Genomic DNA, 17,048 nt, shown 5'->3' with positions numbered 1-17,048 from the left:
GACAAAAATATTGAATGACAGAGACAACAAAAACCCTGCCAATGTAATCAAGTTGCTGTAAGGATCCTGGAAGAGTATTTAACCAATTCCAATAGTCTAAAACATTGGATGATCTGCGATCTTATAATGACGAAAAAGTTCCAAATTTGTTTTCGTTAAATAGTGACTTCTTCTCAATATTCCAGCTGATAGAAGTAAGTCTAATATAACAAAACAATTATTGACTGGGGCTGAGGGCAATAGACAGGATCTTTGGTACTAACAAAATCGCTGTTGCCCTCAGTCCCAGTCAATGATTGTATACTGTTAATACTACAGATAGATTAATTTGGCAGCAAGATCACACATTTTCGGACAAGACCTGTTGAAGATTGAGATATATTGTTCAACATATGACCTAAATTCAGCGAAACATCTAGCCATATTTATTTTCCCTACAACACTCTTATCGATGTACTAACGGGGTATAAAGGCATGCATTATGGATTTCTATTCCTAGTCAAAAATACACAATCGTTTTTATTCTGGGGGACTCCCCTGTAATAGAGGGGCAGCAACATAACAAAACATTCCTTGACATACGTTCAGATCCCTAGGAAAGTATCTTTAGGGGCGGGCTCATTACAAGACTATGGTTTATTTTCACAAAGTTGATTCCTAATGATGTCATACATTCTCCTAATCATAAATGGGAACATGATTGTTCATTAATACAGTTAAAGCTAGTTTCCCCGGAAGTATGCGATCGATGACACTAGTAACATGTCGAGAGATCTTTTCAGATTTAGGCACTTCTCACAGGCTCTTTTTCACAGTCACCCTTGGTCTGTACACATAGTTTACGTGTGTGAACAATGTATTTGTGAATGCGCCCATATGACACATCATTTCCTGGTAGTTCATAGAGACATGTCTATGGAAATGGAATATATCGGGAAAGCCGGAAGGGAATATAATCAGGGAAATACGTATTCTTATAGAATAATTACTATACATTATTAAGGGAATACCTGAGTGCCGAGTCATTGTAACTACTGGTGCGATAACTATATGTTATTGTAGTTGCCAATTTCAATAACAATAGTTGTTTTCAGATGGTGACTTGTTCTGTAAGTTACGCTCGTCAAAGAAATTCATACGACATAGAAACATATTCGTTTGCATCACCCCATACCCATATGTATTGTATGTAATGTCAATATTAGAAAATTCAAATATTTATAATTGTCCATCTGCAGTTACTTTTTTTCCCGGAAGAGATAAAGAGACCACGTTTGTGCAGTTCACGGGGCTGTAATCTTATTTGGTGGGTGGTGTTGATGCGGTAACGCTACGTTAACATGTTTAGGATAGCTGCAAACGCAAGCTACATGGCTCCTCTTTGATGCTTGTGGTAGAAAAAAAGGTTTGTAGTTAATGAGAAAGGTTGGTTAGTACCACACTCTCATTTTGTTTGTGACATACAATTGTTTTTACGCCAAACTTTTCATAGGGAATAGTGATTAAATATATAGTCTGAAAAAACAGTACATCAAACAGTGCCAAAAACCTCATTATCTTATCATAGAGGTCAGCAACGACCTAATTAGAACACGCGTAAGGTTTTACTGCAATCGGAACACCAATGGAACTTTATTACATAAGAAATATGGAAAAAGACTGAGGTGTTCTAGATAAGTATTAATATCAGCTTTGTTAGCGCAATTATTTGGTTGACTCATTAACAAATCAATTAAGGAAATAAGGAGATATAGTGTTAAGTGTGTTTGCCTAGCTGAGTGCAACGAACACACTCTTATTGGCACCATCTCGTATAGAACTCTAGTTTACACCGACCTATTAGCATTGTACAGAATCGGGCTGATATCCTATAATGGCATATGTATATATCATTATTTCTGTCTGCTATTCTCAAAGTTCAGGAAGTTTTTTTAATGAACACTTCAAACGATTAACTTTAATGTTCTTTACTCCAGATTTAACACCGTTATATGTCAAACGTCTATGTTAGTTATCATAGGAGGCTTTACTTAATAACGAGGTCGAATTACCTAACCATTGTCACGTAATTCTGGTGGTGGTGGTGGTGGTGGTGGTGTGTTTGTGATGGTGGTGGTAGTAGTAGTGGTGTTTGTGATGGTGGTGGTAGTAGTAGTGGTGTTTGTGATGGTGGTGGTAGTAGTGGTGGTGTTTGTGATGGTGGTGGTAGTAGTAGTGGTGTTTGTGATGGTGGTGGTAGTAGTGGTGGTGTTTGTGATGTGGTGGTAGTAGTGGTGGTGTTTGTGATGGTGGTGGTAGTAGTAGTGGTGTTTGTGATGGTGGTGGTATTCGTGGTGGTGTTTGTGATGGTGGTGGTATTCGTGGTTGTGTGTTGTGATGTGGTGGTGGTATTCGTGGTGGTGTTGTGATGGTGGTGGTAGTAGTAGTGGGGTTTGTGATGGTGGTGGTAGTAGTAGTGGTGGTGTTTTGTGATGGTGGTGGTGGTAGTAGTGGTGTTTGTGATGGTGGTATTAGTCATGGTGTTTTGCTTTTGTGTGGTCGTCGTCGTGTTGTTGGTGATGGTGGTGGTGGCTGTGTTTTGTGCTGGTGTGGTAGTATAGTAGTTTTGTGATGGTGGTGGTAGTAGTTGAGGTGTTGTGATTGGGTGGTAATTGTGGTTTGTGTTTTATGGTGGTGGTCTGCTTGGTGGTGTTTTGTGATGTGTTGGTACCTCTTGGTTGGTGTTTGTGATGTGGTGGTATATCGGTGTGGGTGGTTTTGTGATGGTGGTAGTAGTAGTGGTGTGTTTTTCTGGTGGTAGTTCGTGGCGTTTTGTGCATGGTGGTGTGTCGTATAGTGGTGTTGTGATGGTGGTGGTATAGTAGTGTGTTTGTGATGGTGGTGGTAGCTGGCTGTTTCTGTGTGAGCATTGGTGTTTGTGCTGGTGGTGCTGTGGTGTTTTGTGCTTGTGTTGATCTGGTTGTGTTTGTGGTCGTCCGATGTGTGTTTGTTGGTGGTGGTTTCTGGGTGTTGTGAGCGTGGTGAGTTGTACGTGGTTTGTTGTGGTGTGTGTAGTGTCTGGGTGTTGTGTGAGGGTGGTCGGTTGTGTTGTGTGGTGTGGTCTGGTGTTGTTTGGATGGTGGTGTCTGTCTGTGGGTGGTGTGGTGGGGGCGTGGGTTGGTGGTGGTGGTGGTAGTGGTCGTGGGTGTTGTAGTGTGGGTAGGGTGGGTGGGGTGTCGTTTTGGGGTTGTGGGTGTGGGGTCTTCGTGGGGTGATTGGCGGGTGGGTGTTATGTTTGTGCGTGGTGGTGTTGTGGTGTGTTGGGGTGGGTCTCGTTTGGTGTTGTGCTGTGGTGGCCTGGTGTTGTGGGTTGGTGGTGGTATGGTAGTTGGAGGTTGTTTGTGGTGGTGTTTGTGGTGGTGGTTGTAGTAGTAGTGGTGTTTGTGATGGTGGTGGTGGTACGTCGTGGTGTTGTGCTGTGGTGTAGTGGGGTTTTGGGTATTTTGTGGTGGTGGATGGTGGTAGTCGATGGTGTTTGTGATGGTGTGGTGTGGTGGTGTGTGGGGGGTGGCGGGTGTTGTGGGGGGGGGGTGGTTGGGTGGGTGGTCGTGTGGTGCGTGTGGGTAGTTGTGAGGTGGGTGTGGGGTGGTGTTGTGGGGTGGTGTTCGTGGTGTTTGGGGGTGGTGTTAGTGGGTGGTGAGTGGGGGGGGGGGTGGTTGGTTTTTCTGGGGTCGTAGTATTTTGTGGTGGGTAGTTTAGCGTTGGTAGCGTTGTGTTTGTTGTTTTCGTCGTAGGGGGTGGTTTTGGTAGTGTAGTGGTGTTTGGTTGGGTGCGTTTTTCTTTTGTAGTTGTGTGTTGTTTTCTTTTTTTCTTTTTTTTTTTCTTTTCTTTCGTGCTTCTTGGTTATGTTGTGCGTTTGGGTTTTTGGTCACTTGGTGGTCGCTCGTGTGGTGGTCGGTGATGTGGGTTCGGGCGTTTTTGGTGGTGGTTTGGCTACGTCCTGGTCGTTTGTGCTGGTAGTCCCTCGTGGTAGTTTCTGCTAGTGGTGTCGTCTGGTGTTTGTGTGGGGTGCGGTGTATGTGGATTTTAGTAGTGCTGTGGTGTAGTGGTGTTATGTGCTGTGGAGGCTTGGGTGTTGTGTGTGGTGTGTCGTGGTATGTGTGAGTGGTGGTACGTGTGGTGTGGTGTCGTGTGATTGTGGTAGTGTGGTTGTGGTGTGTAGAGTGTGGTTGTGCGTTGTGGTGTGTGTATGGTGGTGTATAGTGTAGTGTGTGGTGTGTCGTCGTAGTGGGTTAGTTGTGTTGTGTTTGTGATTATGTGTGGTGTAGTGGCGTGTGGTTATTGGTGTGGCGATGGGTGTGGTGTGTTGGTGGTTGTGGTGTGTATGTTGGGTGTGTAGTGTGGTGTGTGTTGTGTTGGTGTATGGTCGTGGGGGTTGGTGTCTGGTTGTGTCGTGTAGTAGGGAGTGGTGTTGTGTGTGTGGTGTGTGTGTTGTGCATGGTTGGTGTGTGGTAGTTGGTGGTGTGTGTGAGTTTGTAGGTATGTGTGGTGCATGTTTGTTGGTGTGTGGTGTAGTAGTGGTGTTGTGTGGTGTGGTGTGGTGTCGTTTATGGTGGTTTGTGTTGGTGGGTGTGTCTTGGCCCCGGTGGGTGTGTGGGGGCTGTTGGTGGTCTCGTGTGGTGTTGTGTTGTCGTGGTGGTGGGTCAGTGTGGTGGTTGTCTGGGGTGGTCGTGTGTGGTGGTGGGTGTGTGCTGGTGGTGGTGCTGTCGTGGTGGTGTGTTGGGTGGTAGTGCTGTCGTGGTGGGGTTGTGGGGTGGTGGCTCTGTGGTGTTTGTGGTGTGTCGGTTCTGGGGTGTTTGGTGTGTATGTGGTGGTCGTCGTCGTGGTCTTGTGGGTGGTGGGTGGGCGTGTGTTGGTGTTTGTGTGTGTGTGGTGTGGGTTTTGTGTGTGGTGGTGGTCAGTTGTGGTTGTGTTGTGTGAGTGGTGTCGCGGATGTTTGTGGTGAGTGGTGTCGTCGTGTGGTTGTGTGTGTGTGGTGGTGGGTACTGTGTTGTGTCTAGTGAGTGAGTCGTAGTCGAGGATGTGTTGTGTGGTGGTTGAGTGGGTTGGCGGTCTGTTGTTGGGGGCGTTGGGTTGGCTTGGTGGTGGTCGTCTCGTGGGTGGTTGTGTGGTGGTTGGTACGTAGTCGTGGGTGTTTGGCTGGTGTGTGGTTGTAGTGTCGTGGTGTTTGGCGTGGGTGGTCGTGTCGTTGGTGGTTTGGTGGTGGTGGTGTGTCGTGTAGTAGTGGTGGTTGTGGTGGGGTGTGTGTGTGCGTGCTTTGTGGATGTTGGTTGTGTGGGTGTGTTTGGTGGTGTGTGTTGGTAGTGTGTGTGTGTGTTTGTGGTCGGTGTCGTCGTGTGGTGGTTTGTGTGTGGTGGTGTGTGATGTGTGGTGGTTTGTGGTGGTGTGATGATGATGTGATGGGTTTGGTGTGGTGTGTGGTAGTAGTAGTGTGGTGTATTTGTGTGGTGTGGTGGTGCGGTGGTAGTGTAGTGGTTTGGTGGGTAGTGTGTGGTTTGTTGTGTGGTGGTCTCGTGTGGTTTTGTTGTGGTGGTGGTGTCGTGGGTGTTTGTGTGGTGTGGTGGTGTAGTCAGTGCTAGTGTGTGTGGTGTGTGTCGGTGGTCGTGTAGTTGGTGGTGTTTTTGTGTGGCGTGGTTTATAGGTGTGTGGTTTTGGTTTGTGGCTGGTCCTAGTGTGTTTGTGTGGTTGTGTTGTCGGTGTGTAGTGTGTTGGTCTGGTCTGTGGTCTTGGTATGGTGTGGTCTTTGTTGGTAGTGGTGTCGTGGTGGTGTGTGGTGGTGTAGTGTGGTCTGGTGTTTGTGTGCTGTCTGTAGTGGTGTGGTGGTGCTTAGGCATGAGGGTTTAGTAGTAGTGGTGTTTGTGGTGGTGGTGGTGGTAGAAGGAGTGATGGTTATGGTAGTAGTAGTAGTAGTAGTAGTAGTAGTGGTATTTGTGATAGTGGTGGTAGTAGTGGTGGTGTTTTTGATGGCGATGGTAATAGGATTGATGGTTGTGGTAGTAGTAGTGGTTGTGTGGAAGAATTCAACTTCATGTAGATGCATGGACGAAACCATATCTGAGATTGTAAGTTGTGTTCAGAGGTAGACATGGCAATACATTTTGACAAATACGTGCATTCTACATTCATTGTCTGAGTACATTATGAGGACGAACGCATGCCTACAGTATACTGTACTTTAGTGTAGGCCTGTCTAAAACTGGCAAAGCTATGGAAGGAGTACAATTAAACGATATTCAATTCAATCAATGCGTCTGCTTATAACAGTCATTGAAATGTTTGAAGATCATAAACTATCGATTACACTCGACCACATGACGCCATCATTCGACCTTGTTTTTTCAAGGTTATTGTGGCCCCCATTTATGGGTCGCTTTTACATTAAATTGATCACTTGAGATTAACTCCGTCAAATGACAGATTCGTATCTTTTTTCATTTTGTGTTTTTGTATAATTGAAATTGTTTGTCCAATGTTGTCCATATTCTACTTATAAAACATAGCTAGTTAATACAGCAAGACAACATGTGTACTATCTAATTGATTTCGTCTTCACGCCAGATAGATTTAAAGTGCAATGAACACGTTTTTGTGCACGTGTTTGAAAGGGTAAATGTTAAGGATTTATTGATTATTCTGATCAACAGATATTTATCTACCAGATAAAAGCGAAATAAAGTGGTTCCTCTGATCAAATGTGAGTAGTGATGGTCACCTCCTTGTCGAAATAAAGAGTAGAATATCTAACCTTATTCACAAAACAAAAAGATGAAATGAAAATAAAATGAAAATAGATTCTAATCTTTATTAATCCCCGCTTATGATTAGGTGTTTTCCCGCTTTTCAATATTAAAACATAAGAAGACTTTTATTCCTGTGGAAATGTTTCATCTGTTTGAACACTGTAGGAGCTGCTTCATACCTTACTATAGATTCACAGAATAATCCAGTTTTATATATCAAAGAGAAGTTGATTACGCCGATTCCATTTCCTTTTGACCCGTACGTTTTTGTTCGCTGTACCGCTCTTCTGTAGCAGCATTGCTAGCGGGAACTGTCACAGCATTATGCAACAGGATGATTTATGTGGGAGCAGCGGTATCCTGTTGAATACAACGTGTTCGAACATCTTTGGTACAAGTGAACGGGAGAGCGTAACAACAAGGGAGATAACTGTTCATATCACAGCTGCAACAGATGGAAATCATTTGCGTGTCAATTTTTGCAATGTTTTAATGTTTTAACCTATTTCCTAACAGCCCTCCCACACCAAACACTTATTATCACTCGTAGCATGTTAACCCATCAAAGCATTAGTTTCCAGGGCATTGTCGAGGATCGCGGAAACCAGACCGCCTCGCCGATCGTAAACACCAATATACAGCACATTTGTAACTCCTTATCATCGCTAGAATGTGGAACCCAAATATTTGTAATTTCATGAAATACATCTGTAATTGCCATGGCTAAGTAAATTCGATACTTGATTTTGAAGTCTTCGTTAGTTCAAAGCTACATGCCAAGGGGGTGGTTCCAATGCCGCTTCTTGGTTAAACAACATTGTATGTTGACCAGTAGCGCTCTGTATAAATTTATGTTCATAATATTTTTCATTCCAACTACAATGATTTTTTTTCAATCCGTTTCAGGCCTGTTTCTTCTGTAAGAATCAGCAATAATATTATTACCGCTTCAATTTGAAGCAGCTATCAAAACCAATAACTCTAATATAATTTGTGTAACTTAAGAAAGGGTAAAAAGAATAACACTTTGTACGTCGACGCATAATTCCGGCGTGGTAGTAGAAGTAGTAGTAGTATCAGCAGAAGCAGCAGTAGTAATAGTTGTTTGTTTGCTGGCTTTATCGTCGAGTGAGCAGCTTTGGTCATTTTGATGCGGGGTCTCCTTGTAGCAGTTGGTGGCTAACTCACCGGACAACATACGGGAGGCCCGTCGCATCCATTGAGAGCAATTATGGTAAGGTATCTGTCTTCCCAGCTCCTGGGAAACACAAGCCGACATGGGTAAGGAGCGTAGATCGACGAACCTCAGATCTTCACCTGAGGTTACGTGGTTGGAGCTCTAACCGACTGAGCTATCGGGTCGCCGTATGGTGGTGGTAGTGGTGGTGGTGGCGGCGGCGGCGGCGGCGTTGAAGGTGGAGGCTGCGGCAATGGAGGAGGAGGGGGAGCAGCAGCAGCAGCAGCAGCGGAAGTAGCTGGAGCAGGAGCAGGAGAAGCAGCAGCAGCAGCGGAAGTAGATGGAGCAGGAGCAGGGGAAGCAGCAGCAGCAGCTGTTTATGATTTACTTAATGTCATATAAACAACTAACGTATGACCGAACTTAAGCGCCGCTTTGTAGTGTAGTTTCGCTGAAATGTTGTAATGACTTTAGTATGCTTGGAGACAGAACCCATTATCACCACCACATGGGCGAAAACTCAGCTCACATTTAAGTCAATATCAACGTCAAATTCCTTGACATAAAAAACACTGCAATTTAAATATATGATTCAATAAACTATACAAGAGAATGGAAACGAGCTGCCACTGGATCAAGAATAATTTCAGCTGAATAATGTGTTGCGTTTAATTGGCTGACAATTTCGTCTACGTGGGACCAGACATCAAGTTAATGTAAGTATATAAATACCCAGACAGATTTGACTAGTCTAGGCATAAATCGATATTAATTAAACCATATACATCGATAGGGTCGAAATATCAACGCTGGGAGACCTTGGCGGCCTGTTATGGAAATAGGGAGTTCCTCAAGGTTTGGTTTGTCAATACGTTCTCATGTCAGCCCTACGTAGACCGTAATATCAGACACGAAATCTGTGAAAACTAGATGACTACATGTTTACAAAAGCTAGATGTCTACAAAATTTATAGTTTGCATACATTTCGGGATTTGTTATTTTTTCGTTATTTTAATATCTCGAAAATAAATAAGCAGGCTTCATTATCACGAACAATCATAAAGTCATTACGCTGAAATCGGCAGTGTGTGCGTTGTGTATAAACGTATATACACAAGGGAACTTTTGTTCAGTAATTTTACTAAATATTTAAGCAGTCTTGCTGCTAACCTTTACTTTATAAGTACTGCCTGAGCGTCTCCCCAGTATGTCGTGTACTAGTGTAATTATCGTCTGTGACTTTCACCAGCATGTCGCCGTCATTTGATGGAAAGCCGATATCAAATCATGTTTTAGAAAAATACAACCTAATTTCTTCTCTTTTAGACCGTTTTCCGCTAGACTTTGATGTCATTTTGTTTATTTTTGCATGCAACTAGCTCTTTTGTTTGATCTACATTAGAGCAGTCCGGACTTATTGTTGACACCCACGGCACACTAGACATAATTTTGGTGTCTGCCAGTCCTGCTATACATCTCAATTTGCTGTAATAATGAGGATAGAAATGACTATATTAAGAGATTTGAGACATTTGAGGTATCTTAGGAGTAACAAGTTTTAACGTCCAGACCCAGGATACATAGCTCTGTCTGGGAAGACTAAGAGTCGGACAGCTGCCATCGATCTTGCAATCCAATATAAGAAAAACATTAAATTGCAAAATTGCACAGTTAAAACACCTCTCCTGCTTTGTTTGGCCCGTGATTCATGCCAATTTTGATTTCCCTAGCTTCCTTCTCTATTACCATACTTTTGGGCCCTAGTATTGCTGACGAGACCTACAAGGAGAAAACAGCTGTATTGTATCCCTTGTATCACTGACGAGACCTAGAAGAGAAAACAGCTGTATTGTATCCCTTGTATCACTGACGAGACCTAGAAGGAGAAAACAGCTGTATTGTGTCCCTTGTATCACTGACGAGACCTACAAGGAGAAAACAGCTGTATTGTGTCCCTTGTATCACTGACGAGACCTAGAAGGAGAAAACAGCTGTATTGTGTCCCTTGTATCACTGACGAGACCTACAAGGAGAAAACAGCTGTATTGTGTCCCTTGTATCACTGACGAGACCTACAAGGAGAAAACAGCTGTATTGTGTCCCTTGTATCACTGACGAGACCTAGAAGGAGAAAACAGCTGTATTGTGTCCCTTGTATCACTGACGAGACCTACAAGGAGAAAACAGCTGTATTGTGTCCCTTGTATCACTGACGAGACCTACAAGGAGAAAACAGCTGTATTGTGTCCCTTGTATCACTGACGAGACCTACAAGGAGAAAACAGCTGTATTGTGTCCCTTGTATCACTGACGAGACCTACAAGGAGAAAACAGCTGTATTGTGTCCCTTGTATCACTGACGAGACCTAGAAGGAGAAAACAGCTGTATTGTGTCCCTTGTATCACTGACGAGACCTAGAAGGAGAAAACAGCTGTATTGTGTCCCTTGTATCACCGACGAGACCTAGAAGGAGAAAACAGCTGTATTGTGTCCCTTGTATCACTGACGAGACCTAGAAGGAGAAACAGCTGTATTGTGTCCCTTGTATCACTGACGAGACCTACAAGGAGAAAACAGCTGTATTGTGTCCCTTGTGTCACTGACGAGACCTACAAGGAGAAAACAGCTGTATTGTGTCCCTTGTATCACTGACGAGACCTAGAAGGAGAAAACAGATGTATTGTGCCGATTTATATTCATGATTCGGTATAGATATATGCGCCTATCACTGAGGTTTTGTATGAGTCTTTGTTATATTAAACTATTGCCATTCGTAACGTGTCGCATCTTCTGTACGTTTGTGTCTTATGAAACCGTCTGTGTCTCCGCTAATGGAGAGATAATTCTTATTATCAAGACGTTCTGTTTCATAAGTTCGTATCACCTCTAACGAAGACGTCTTTGTCGCATCTACAGCAATACGTGTTATTCTTTATCGAAAACGTTCTCATTCCATCGGAAATATACAACATTTGACTAATCCCGAACTTGCAACCTTGAAACCTCGTCGTCATCACCTTCCATGAAAACGTTGGACCATGTTTATGCTGACTGTACTGTGAACTAGATTGCGTGCCTTCGTACCAATTCTCTCCACATATCCTCGTTTAGTTTATAATAGTACAAGCGAGGCCCATTCTTCTCCAGCCTGATCCAATACCATTGCTGTTGATTGTCCACATCAACAGATCACTAGGAAAGACAGGCTAGGACGAGCTATATGATTTAACTATTGTAAACGTGTTTTGGTCATATTTCAGTGTGCAATCAAATGCTCACTTAGCGTGTTAGTTGCTATTTGTTTCCCTAATCCTCGTTATATTTTGTAATCAGTAAATTATTCGAGCATTGTGAACTACCTAGCTGTGATGTTTTGTTGTCATTAAACAGATCAAGTTCCGTGAACTACCTAGCTGTGCTGTTTTGTTGTCATTAAACAGTTCAAGTTCTGTGAACTACCTAGCTGTGATGTGTTATTGTCATTAAACAGTTCAAGTTCCGTGAACTACCTAGCTGTGATGTTTTGTTGTCATTAAACAGTTCAAGTTCCGTGAACTACCTAGCTGTGATGTTTTGTTGTCATTAAACAGTTCAAGTTCTGTGAACTACCTAGCTGTGATGTTTTGTAGTCATTAAGCAGTTCAAGTTCCGTGAACTACCTAGCTGTGATGTTTTGTAGTCATTAAACAGTTCAAGTTCCGTGAACTACCTAGCTGTGATGTTTTGTTGTCATTAAACAGTTCAAGTTCTGTGAACTACCTAGCTGTGATGTTTTGTAGTCATTAAGCAGTTCAAGTTCCGTGAACTACCTAGCTGTGATGTTTTGTTGTCATTAAACAGTTCAAGTTCCGTGAACTGCCTAGCTGTGATGTTTTGTTGTCATTAAACAGTTCGAGCTCCATGAAATACATAGTTGTGCTATTTTGTAGCTGAGCCATTTGTTGACAAGGAAATTAATTGTTTAGATGGTGTCCACGGATGACGAGACCATTATAGTGTAATCATACTGAAATAGCATGTTTAAACAGGTAACATATAACCCGGTCACATTATACTGGTAACAGAATAACAACTCCTTGTCGCCAACTGGTTTAATACTGGGCGTTATTAAGCAGAGCACAGTGACTACCTAATCTCGTAAGCTTTGGGTTTCTTGGCCAAGGAACAAAGATATTACAGTAACACGTTTGGCGTAAAGAAACGAGATGGTAGTCACGTAGTGGAAAACAAATATGCTACGAATAAAACAAATTTTATTTTGCTTCGCTTTCGTGTCCGCCAATCCCAAATTCGACAGTTTGTTTCAGCAAACAGTAGGTCTATCATTTTCCCATTGGCCTATCTGAAGAGCAGGGTTGGAAGTTGGACAATATTAAATGATACGTTGTATTTTAGTGATGTCAGTCAAAACATTCCGCTCCAATACAACTGCAATGAATTAAATGTAACCTAATAGCAACAGTTAACGATTGATATAGTCATTTGCTAATTGCATCAGCCCGCTTGGCCTTTGGAAGCATGCATGTTCTGTATTCTGATATAATTATCAGACTAGTGCTTTAACGCCACATGCTTGTTTTCGAATCTTAAAATCTGTGACAGAATATTGCTATTTCAACACAGCAGTTAACGTCCACATCCAATATCCTTTAGTTGAGTCTGACACACATCAAGCTGAATCAATTCTATGGAGGCAGTTTGATTTAGGTAATAGCTGTATGAGAGTGACATTTTCAATTACATTAAAAATATTTTGACGCGAAATTTTGGAAACGTTCTTCAGTGTGGACCTGTGATGACGAAAAATCCAGATAATGATCGAGCTCGAGCCATCTTTTGCAGGACGCATAAATACTGGTTTGGCATCTAATGATATTGCATATGTTGTGTTGATAAACGTAACGGCCGACTGTTTATTTGGAGTCCTTCACTGAAAGTCCAAGTCTTCTGTTAAACTCTCGCTTAGAATGTGGCTGTCTGAGTTACTCTTTGGTCAGATACAGTTGACTTATAAACCGGGAAATACCTACGTTGTACGTCATTATCTTTGAAAGAAATCCGGTCTTCGGTTTTTATTAGGGTGATGGTTCAACTTCTTTAAGACGACACAATGTCAAATAAAACTAATTGTGTTAGTTTAAGCCCGATGTGGGACACGAGTGTACTGTTATATAAAAACGGTATTAACATATACTGCCTCGCCTCGCGAAGTATCAGAATGCACCCGATACCGTCTCGTCTCTCTATCGATCATGATGGCTGATAAACGGCAGTATCCGCTCGGTCTCGGCTCGCTAAGTATCAGCATGCTGATAAACGGTAGTATCCGATACCGTCTCGTCTCGATAAGTATCATGATGCTAATAAACGGTAGTATCCGATACCGTCTCGTCTCGATAAGTATCAGCATGCTGATAAACGGTAGTATCCGATACCGTCTCGTCTCGATAAGTATCAGCATGCTGACAAACGGTAGGACCCGATACCGTCTCGTCTCGATAAGTATTATGATGCCGATAAACAAAACGTTACACCTTACATACATTGTACATTACCTCATCAATTAAATCAAGTTAATCAGAAGAAATCTTTCGCGAAAAAAAAAAAAAACCCGCACACAAAACAAAAAACAAAAACCCAACACGAATAGATCTTTATGCTAGAAACGAAGTGAAAACTTATGAAAAAGAGAGGAAATGTAACATAAATATTGCTTTTGATGCTGCAAGTCTATTTCGTTATCAGTAGTAACTATGACAATCGACATTAGAGAAGAAAATACATCTTCCTGTCAAATGTTACAGAGTATTTACTATTTAATGCGATCCAAAATGTCGACACGTTACTGTTGGTAACGCCTACCATTAATTGTCTCAATAAATCTACCTGTACATATATGTACCTGTTTTACACTTGAGTTCCGGCTTGTGTTGCATGCGTCATTGGTATTAAGCTGAGCCACGCGTAACCTCCCGGGGTTGTAACACATCCACATTAATGGTACACATACAAACCTTATTGGATGTCGTTTTATTATATCATATTGTAATGTCATGACTGGATGCTGTATTTGTGTCCAAAATCATTCTAGCGTATGGAGGCACGTCAGCGCCGAAATGGCAGCTCCGGCTGTATGCTCCCCAGAGAGTTGAGGAAGACATTGGCCGGTTGTTAAAGGCCGAATAACCCACGGGTAATAATCTGTGAGCCGATCTGAGACAACTATGTTGCTGTGATATAGCTGTATATAAAACTCCTATTGTTATCATTTATTATTATGATTAAGCCGTACGTGTGTAAAATATCGACGGCGCCTTTTTTTAAAGAAATAATTATCATTATAGATATAGGTATTGCTTGTGCCGATAAGTTAAAATCAACATAATGTTTAATTTAAGGCGTGAAAATAAAGTTCATTAACTGGACGTTTTACTGTTAATGCAAAGCGACAGTCCTCCTCCTCCTCCTCCTCCTCCTCCTCCTCCTCCTCACTCCGACGACGACGACGACGATGACGACGACAAGGAGACTGGTGATGAAGCTTGCTGTTTATTCGTGTTAACAGTTTTAGAAATAGCGGTTCGACTTACACATTGTAGGTGAAAATTGTCTAGCGTAATAGCTGTCAGAGCGTATAACAGCTTACTGGTAAATATCCTGGCTCGGTTGTAGTCGTTTACAAATCATCGCATACAAAACTGCTGTTCCGTCCCGACTGAAAATTCCTTAACACATTCTTCTACATATCGGTAAGTGTTGGAAATAAATAATATGAGAATGGTCAGAAGGTGAGCTTAATATAGAAAGATGTGTGGTTGGAATGACATTAGTGTCGCCTAACGATAACAACTCCAGGTGAAAGTGCAATGTGGAAGCTCTAGGTGAAAAGAAAACAAACAAACAAACAAAAAAGTAACAGTATAAGATATATGTCGGCCATATCACATAGCCTATGTTCCAGTGGTAAACGTAAAATTAATTTATGTTCCTTTTTAAATAACTTCTGAGAGATTTAACTGATAAGACAGTCTACCTCGACCTTTGAAATTGTATGCATGCGCGAAAAAAGTCTTGTGTAGTTCAAACTTATTCAGTAATTAAAGTCTTACATTCCAATTATATTTTAATCAAAACCATATTGAGTGTAGTGTCAAATCATATAACAGTATTTGTCTCTAAGGTAGCTAAACATAATTGAGTGTAGTGTCAAGTCATATAACAGTATATGTCTCTAAGGTAACTAAAATCATTAAATCAAACCATCGGCTGCTGTAATCTGTCATGCTTTAGAGGTTAGGATATAAATCTAGTAAAAGATATTAAAAGCAGTGAACTATGGGAGAAAATATTTTATTTTAAAATGGTGGCTCAAGACTCTTTAAAAACTACTTTGTACTAAAAGGTTGTGTGCTATCGTTGTTTTCTGGTGTATGTTTTAGCGCGCCGTCCTAATTTCATCATGATACTAAGTACTTCATCCACATAAAATATCTCCATGATAAAAGTAAAATACAAAAAGATACACACGATGGTTTGTTCGCTTACCGTCAAATCCATCCTTGAGGAAATGAGGTCTATAAACTACCAAGATACAATGATCGTTTGGCACCGTTCAACATCCGCCATTTATAAAGGAGCAAGATGAGATTACAAGTATATACCAGAGATATCAAATGGGTAATAGTAGAGATATTTCATGAATGTGGGCCTATTATACCACAAGAGACTTTGTAATTACATTCGTCTGCCTAATATTTTGATAGAAAAGAGAAAAAAACAGTGGAGGAGGAGGAGAGAGTGGGTGTTTGCACGAAGCACGACAAGATATGCAGGTCAAACGATTTAATACAATACACCCAAGCTATTGGTATGAAAATGTGCCAACTGACTGTTTAGGTGAATATACGCCTACAGGACCTTATGACATGTTAATAATTATTCATTACTTAGACTGGTAAAGATGGCCTATCGTTTTGAATCTTTCTTTTTAAAACTGCATATAATGCGTCATTCTCTTTGAATATCAATTCATCGACATCAAAGCAATTTTTTTCATTTTCAGGATTCAAATTTCAAACATTGAAAATAATTATAGTTTGCTACAAAGGAGTATTATTATTAATTAGTATGCAACATTTTTACAAGAAAATATACAGCTATGTTCTCCGTTGTTTAACTGCAAGGCAAAACCCTCTGACTTCGGAACGACATCCTCCCTGGCCTCGACCTTGTTTACGCTATTTGGGATAAGTCGAAAATGATTACGAAGACCATCCACCAGCTTGCGTGTGATCTTCAGTTTTTCACAACTTGTCCTGACAATTTCATTCCAGTCATTTAAGAGCTGGCCCGTCAACATCAGACTGTTAACGCACCCGTTTCCATGCCACGTCGGTCTCTCCCACGCAGATGTACTGCGCAGCATCGCATTACTAGCGACACCTACACTGGCGAACCGTTCGCAGAGGATAGTTTATAGTGCCGACTCGTATAAACCTGAGTGGTACATTCGAAGATCTGCAAGCTTCACAACAGGAGACTTCAAAATTGCAATTCTAGAAAAGCACTTGCCAAAGTTATTCTGCAGAATGTTATATTTTTTCAAGTTAACAACTTTCAAAGCTTTGATTTTAGATGCAAACCTGGGCCTACAAGCTATTCTGGAGAATGTTTTTTTCCCAATTTAACAACTTTCAAAGCTTTGATTTTAAATGTAAGCCTGGGTCTGCTAATCAAGTATGAACATATTTGGATCAGTCTACGTTACGTTTTGTTAGCTTAAATGATTTTCAAAATGACTTTTCATTTCTAACACTCATTTTCAATAAACAACATTTTGTTTGTTCGAGCACAAATCCATCTATAACGTATTTAATTTAAAAAGTCAATATCTTTTTTCATTATTTCCTCCTAGAACTAAATTCTTTTACTCGTTGAATACAACGTCCAAATCACTGAGGACTTGTTTTGGGATCCTTCCAAAACTACATCTCCTTAAAATCAAAATTATTTTACGATGCTGACAACATAGAGTATATAACAATATGTAGAAATTCTCCTGACATTCAGAGTGTGCCCAGAGGGTGCCGT

General features: G+C 41.5%; 1 protein-coding gene across 1 annotated transcript; it reads right to left on the bottom strand.

Annotated features, from left to right (window-relative positions):
- Positions 1-2,510: 2,510 nt before the first annotated feature.
- LOC117340427 (extensin-like) lies at positions 2,511-16,383 on the bottom strand. The gene is made up of 3 exons (XM_033902220.1): positions 16,113-16,383; positions 8,124-8,329; positions 2,511-3,455 (listed from the first exon to the last, which is right to left on the bottom strand). Exons 1-3 carry the CDS (start codon positions 16,381-16,383, stop codon positions 2,511-2,513), a joined length of 1,422 nt encoding a protein of 473 aa, XP_033758111.1.
- Between the last annotated feature and the right edge of the window lie 665 nt (positions 16,384-17,048).

The sequence above is a fragment of the Pecten maximus genome, chromosome 1 (assembly GCF_902652985.1).
Source record: "Pecten maximus chromosome 1, xPecMax1.1, whole genome shotgun sequence".
Taxonomy (NCBI): Eukaryota; Metazoa; Mollusca; class Bivalvia; order Pectinida; family Pectinidae; genus Pecten; species Pecten maximus.
The sequence above is the reverse complement of the archived record's forward strand: the minus strand, read 5'-3'. Positions and strand labels throughout refer to the sequence as shown.

What these genes read in the sequence shown, in the direction of transcription:
- LOC117340427 (XM_033902220.1), bottom strand. Translation starts at nt 16,383, where the DNA reads ATGCTGCGCAGTACATCTGCGTGGGAGAGACCGACGTGGCATGGAAAC. An exon ending in AAACAACGGAGAACATAGCT is followed by an intron (nt 8,330 to 16,112) that starts GTATATTTTCTT and finishes AATCATAAACAG; the next exon opens with CTGCTGCTGCTGCTTCCCCT. An exon ending in GCGACCCGATAGCTCAGTCG is followed by an intron (nt 3,456 to 8,123) that starts GTTAGAGCTCCA and finishes ACTACACCACAG; the next exon opens with CACAACACCACGACGTACCA.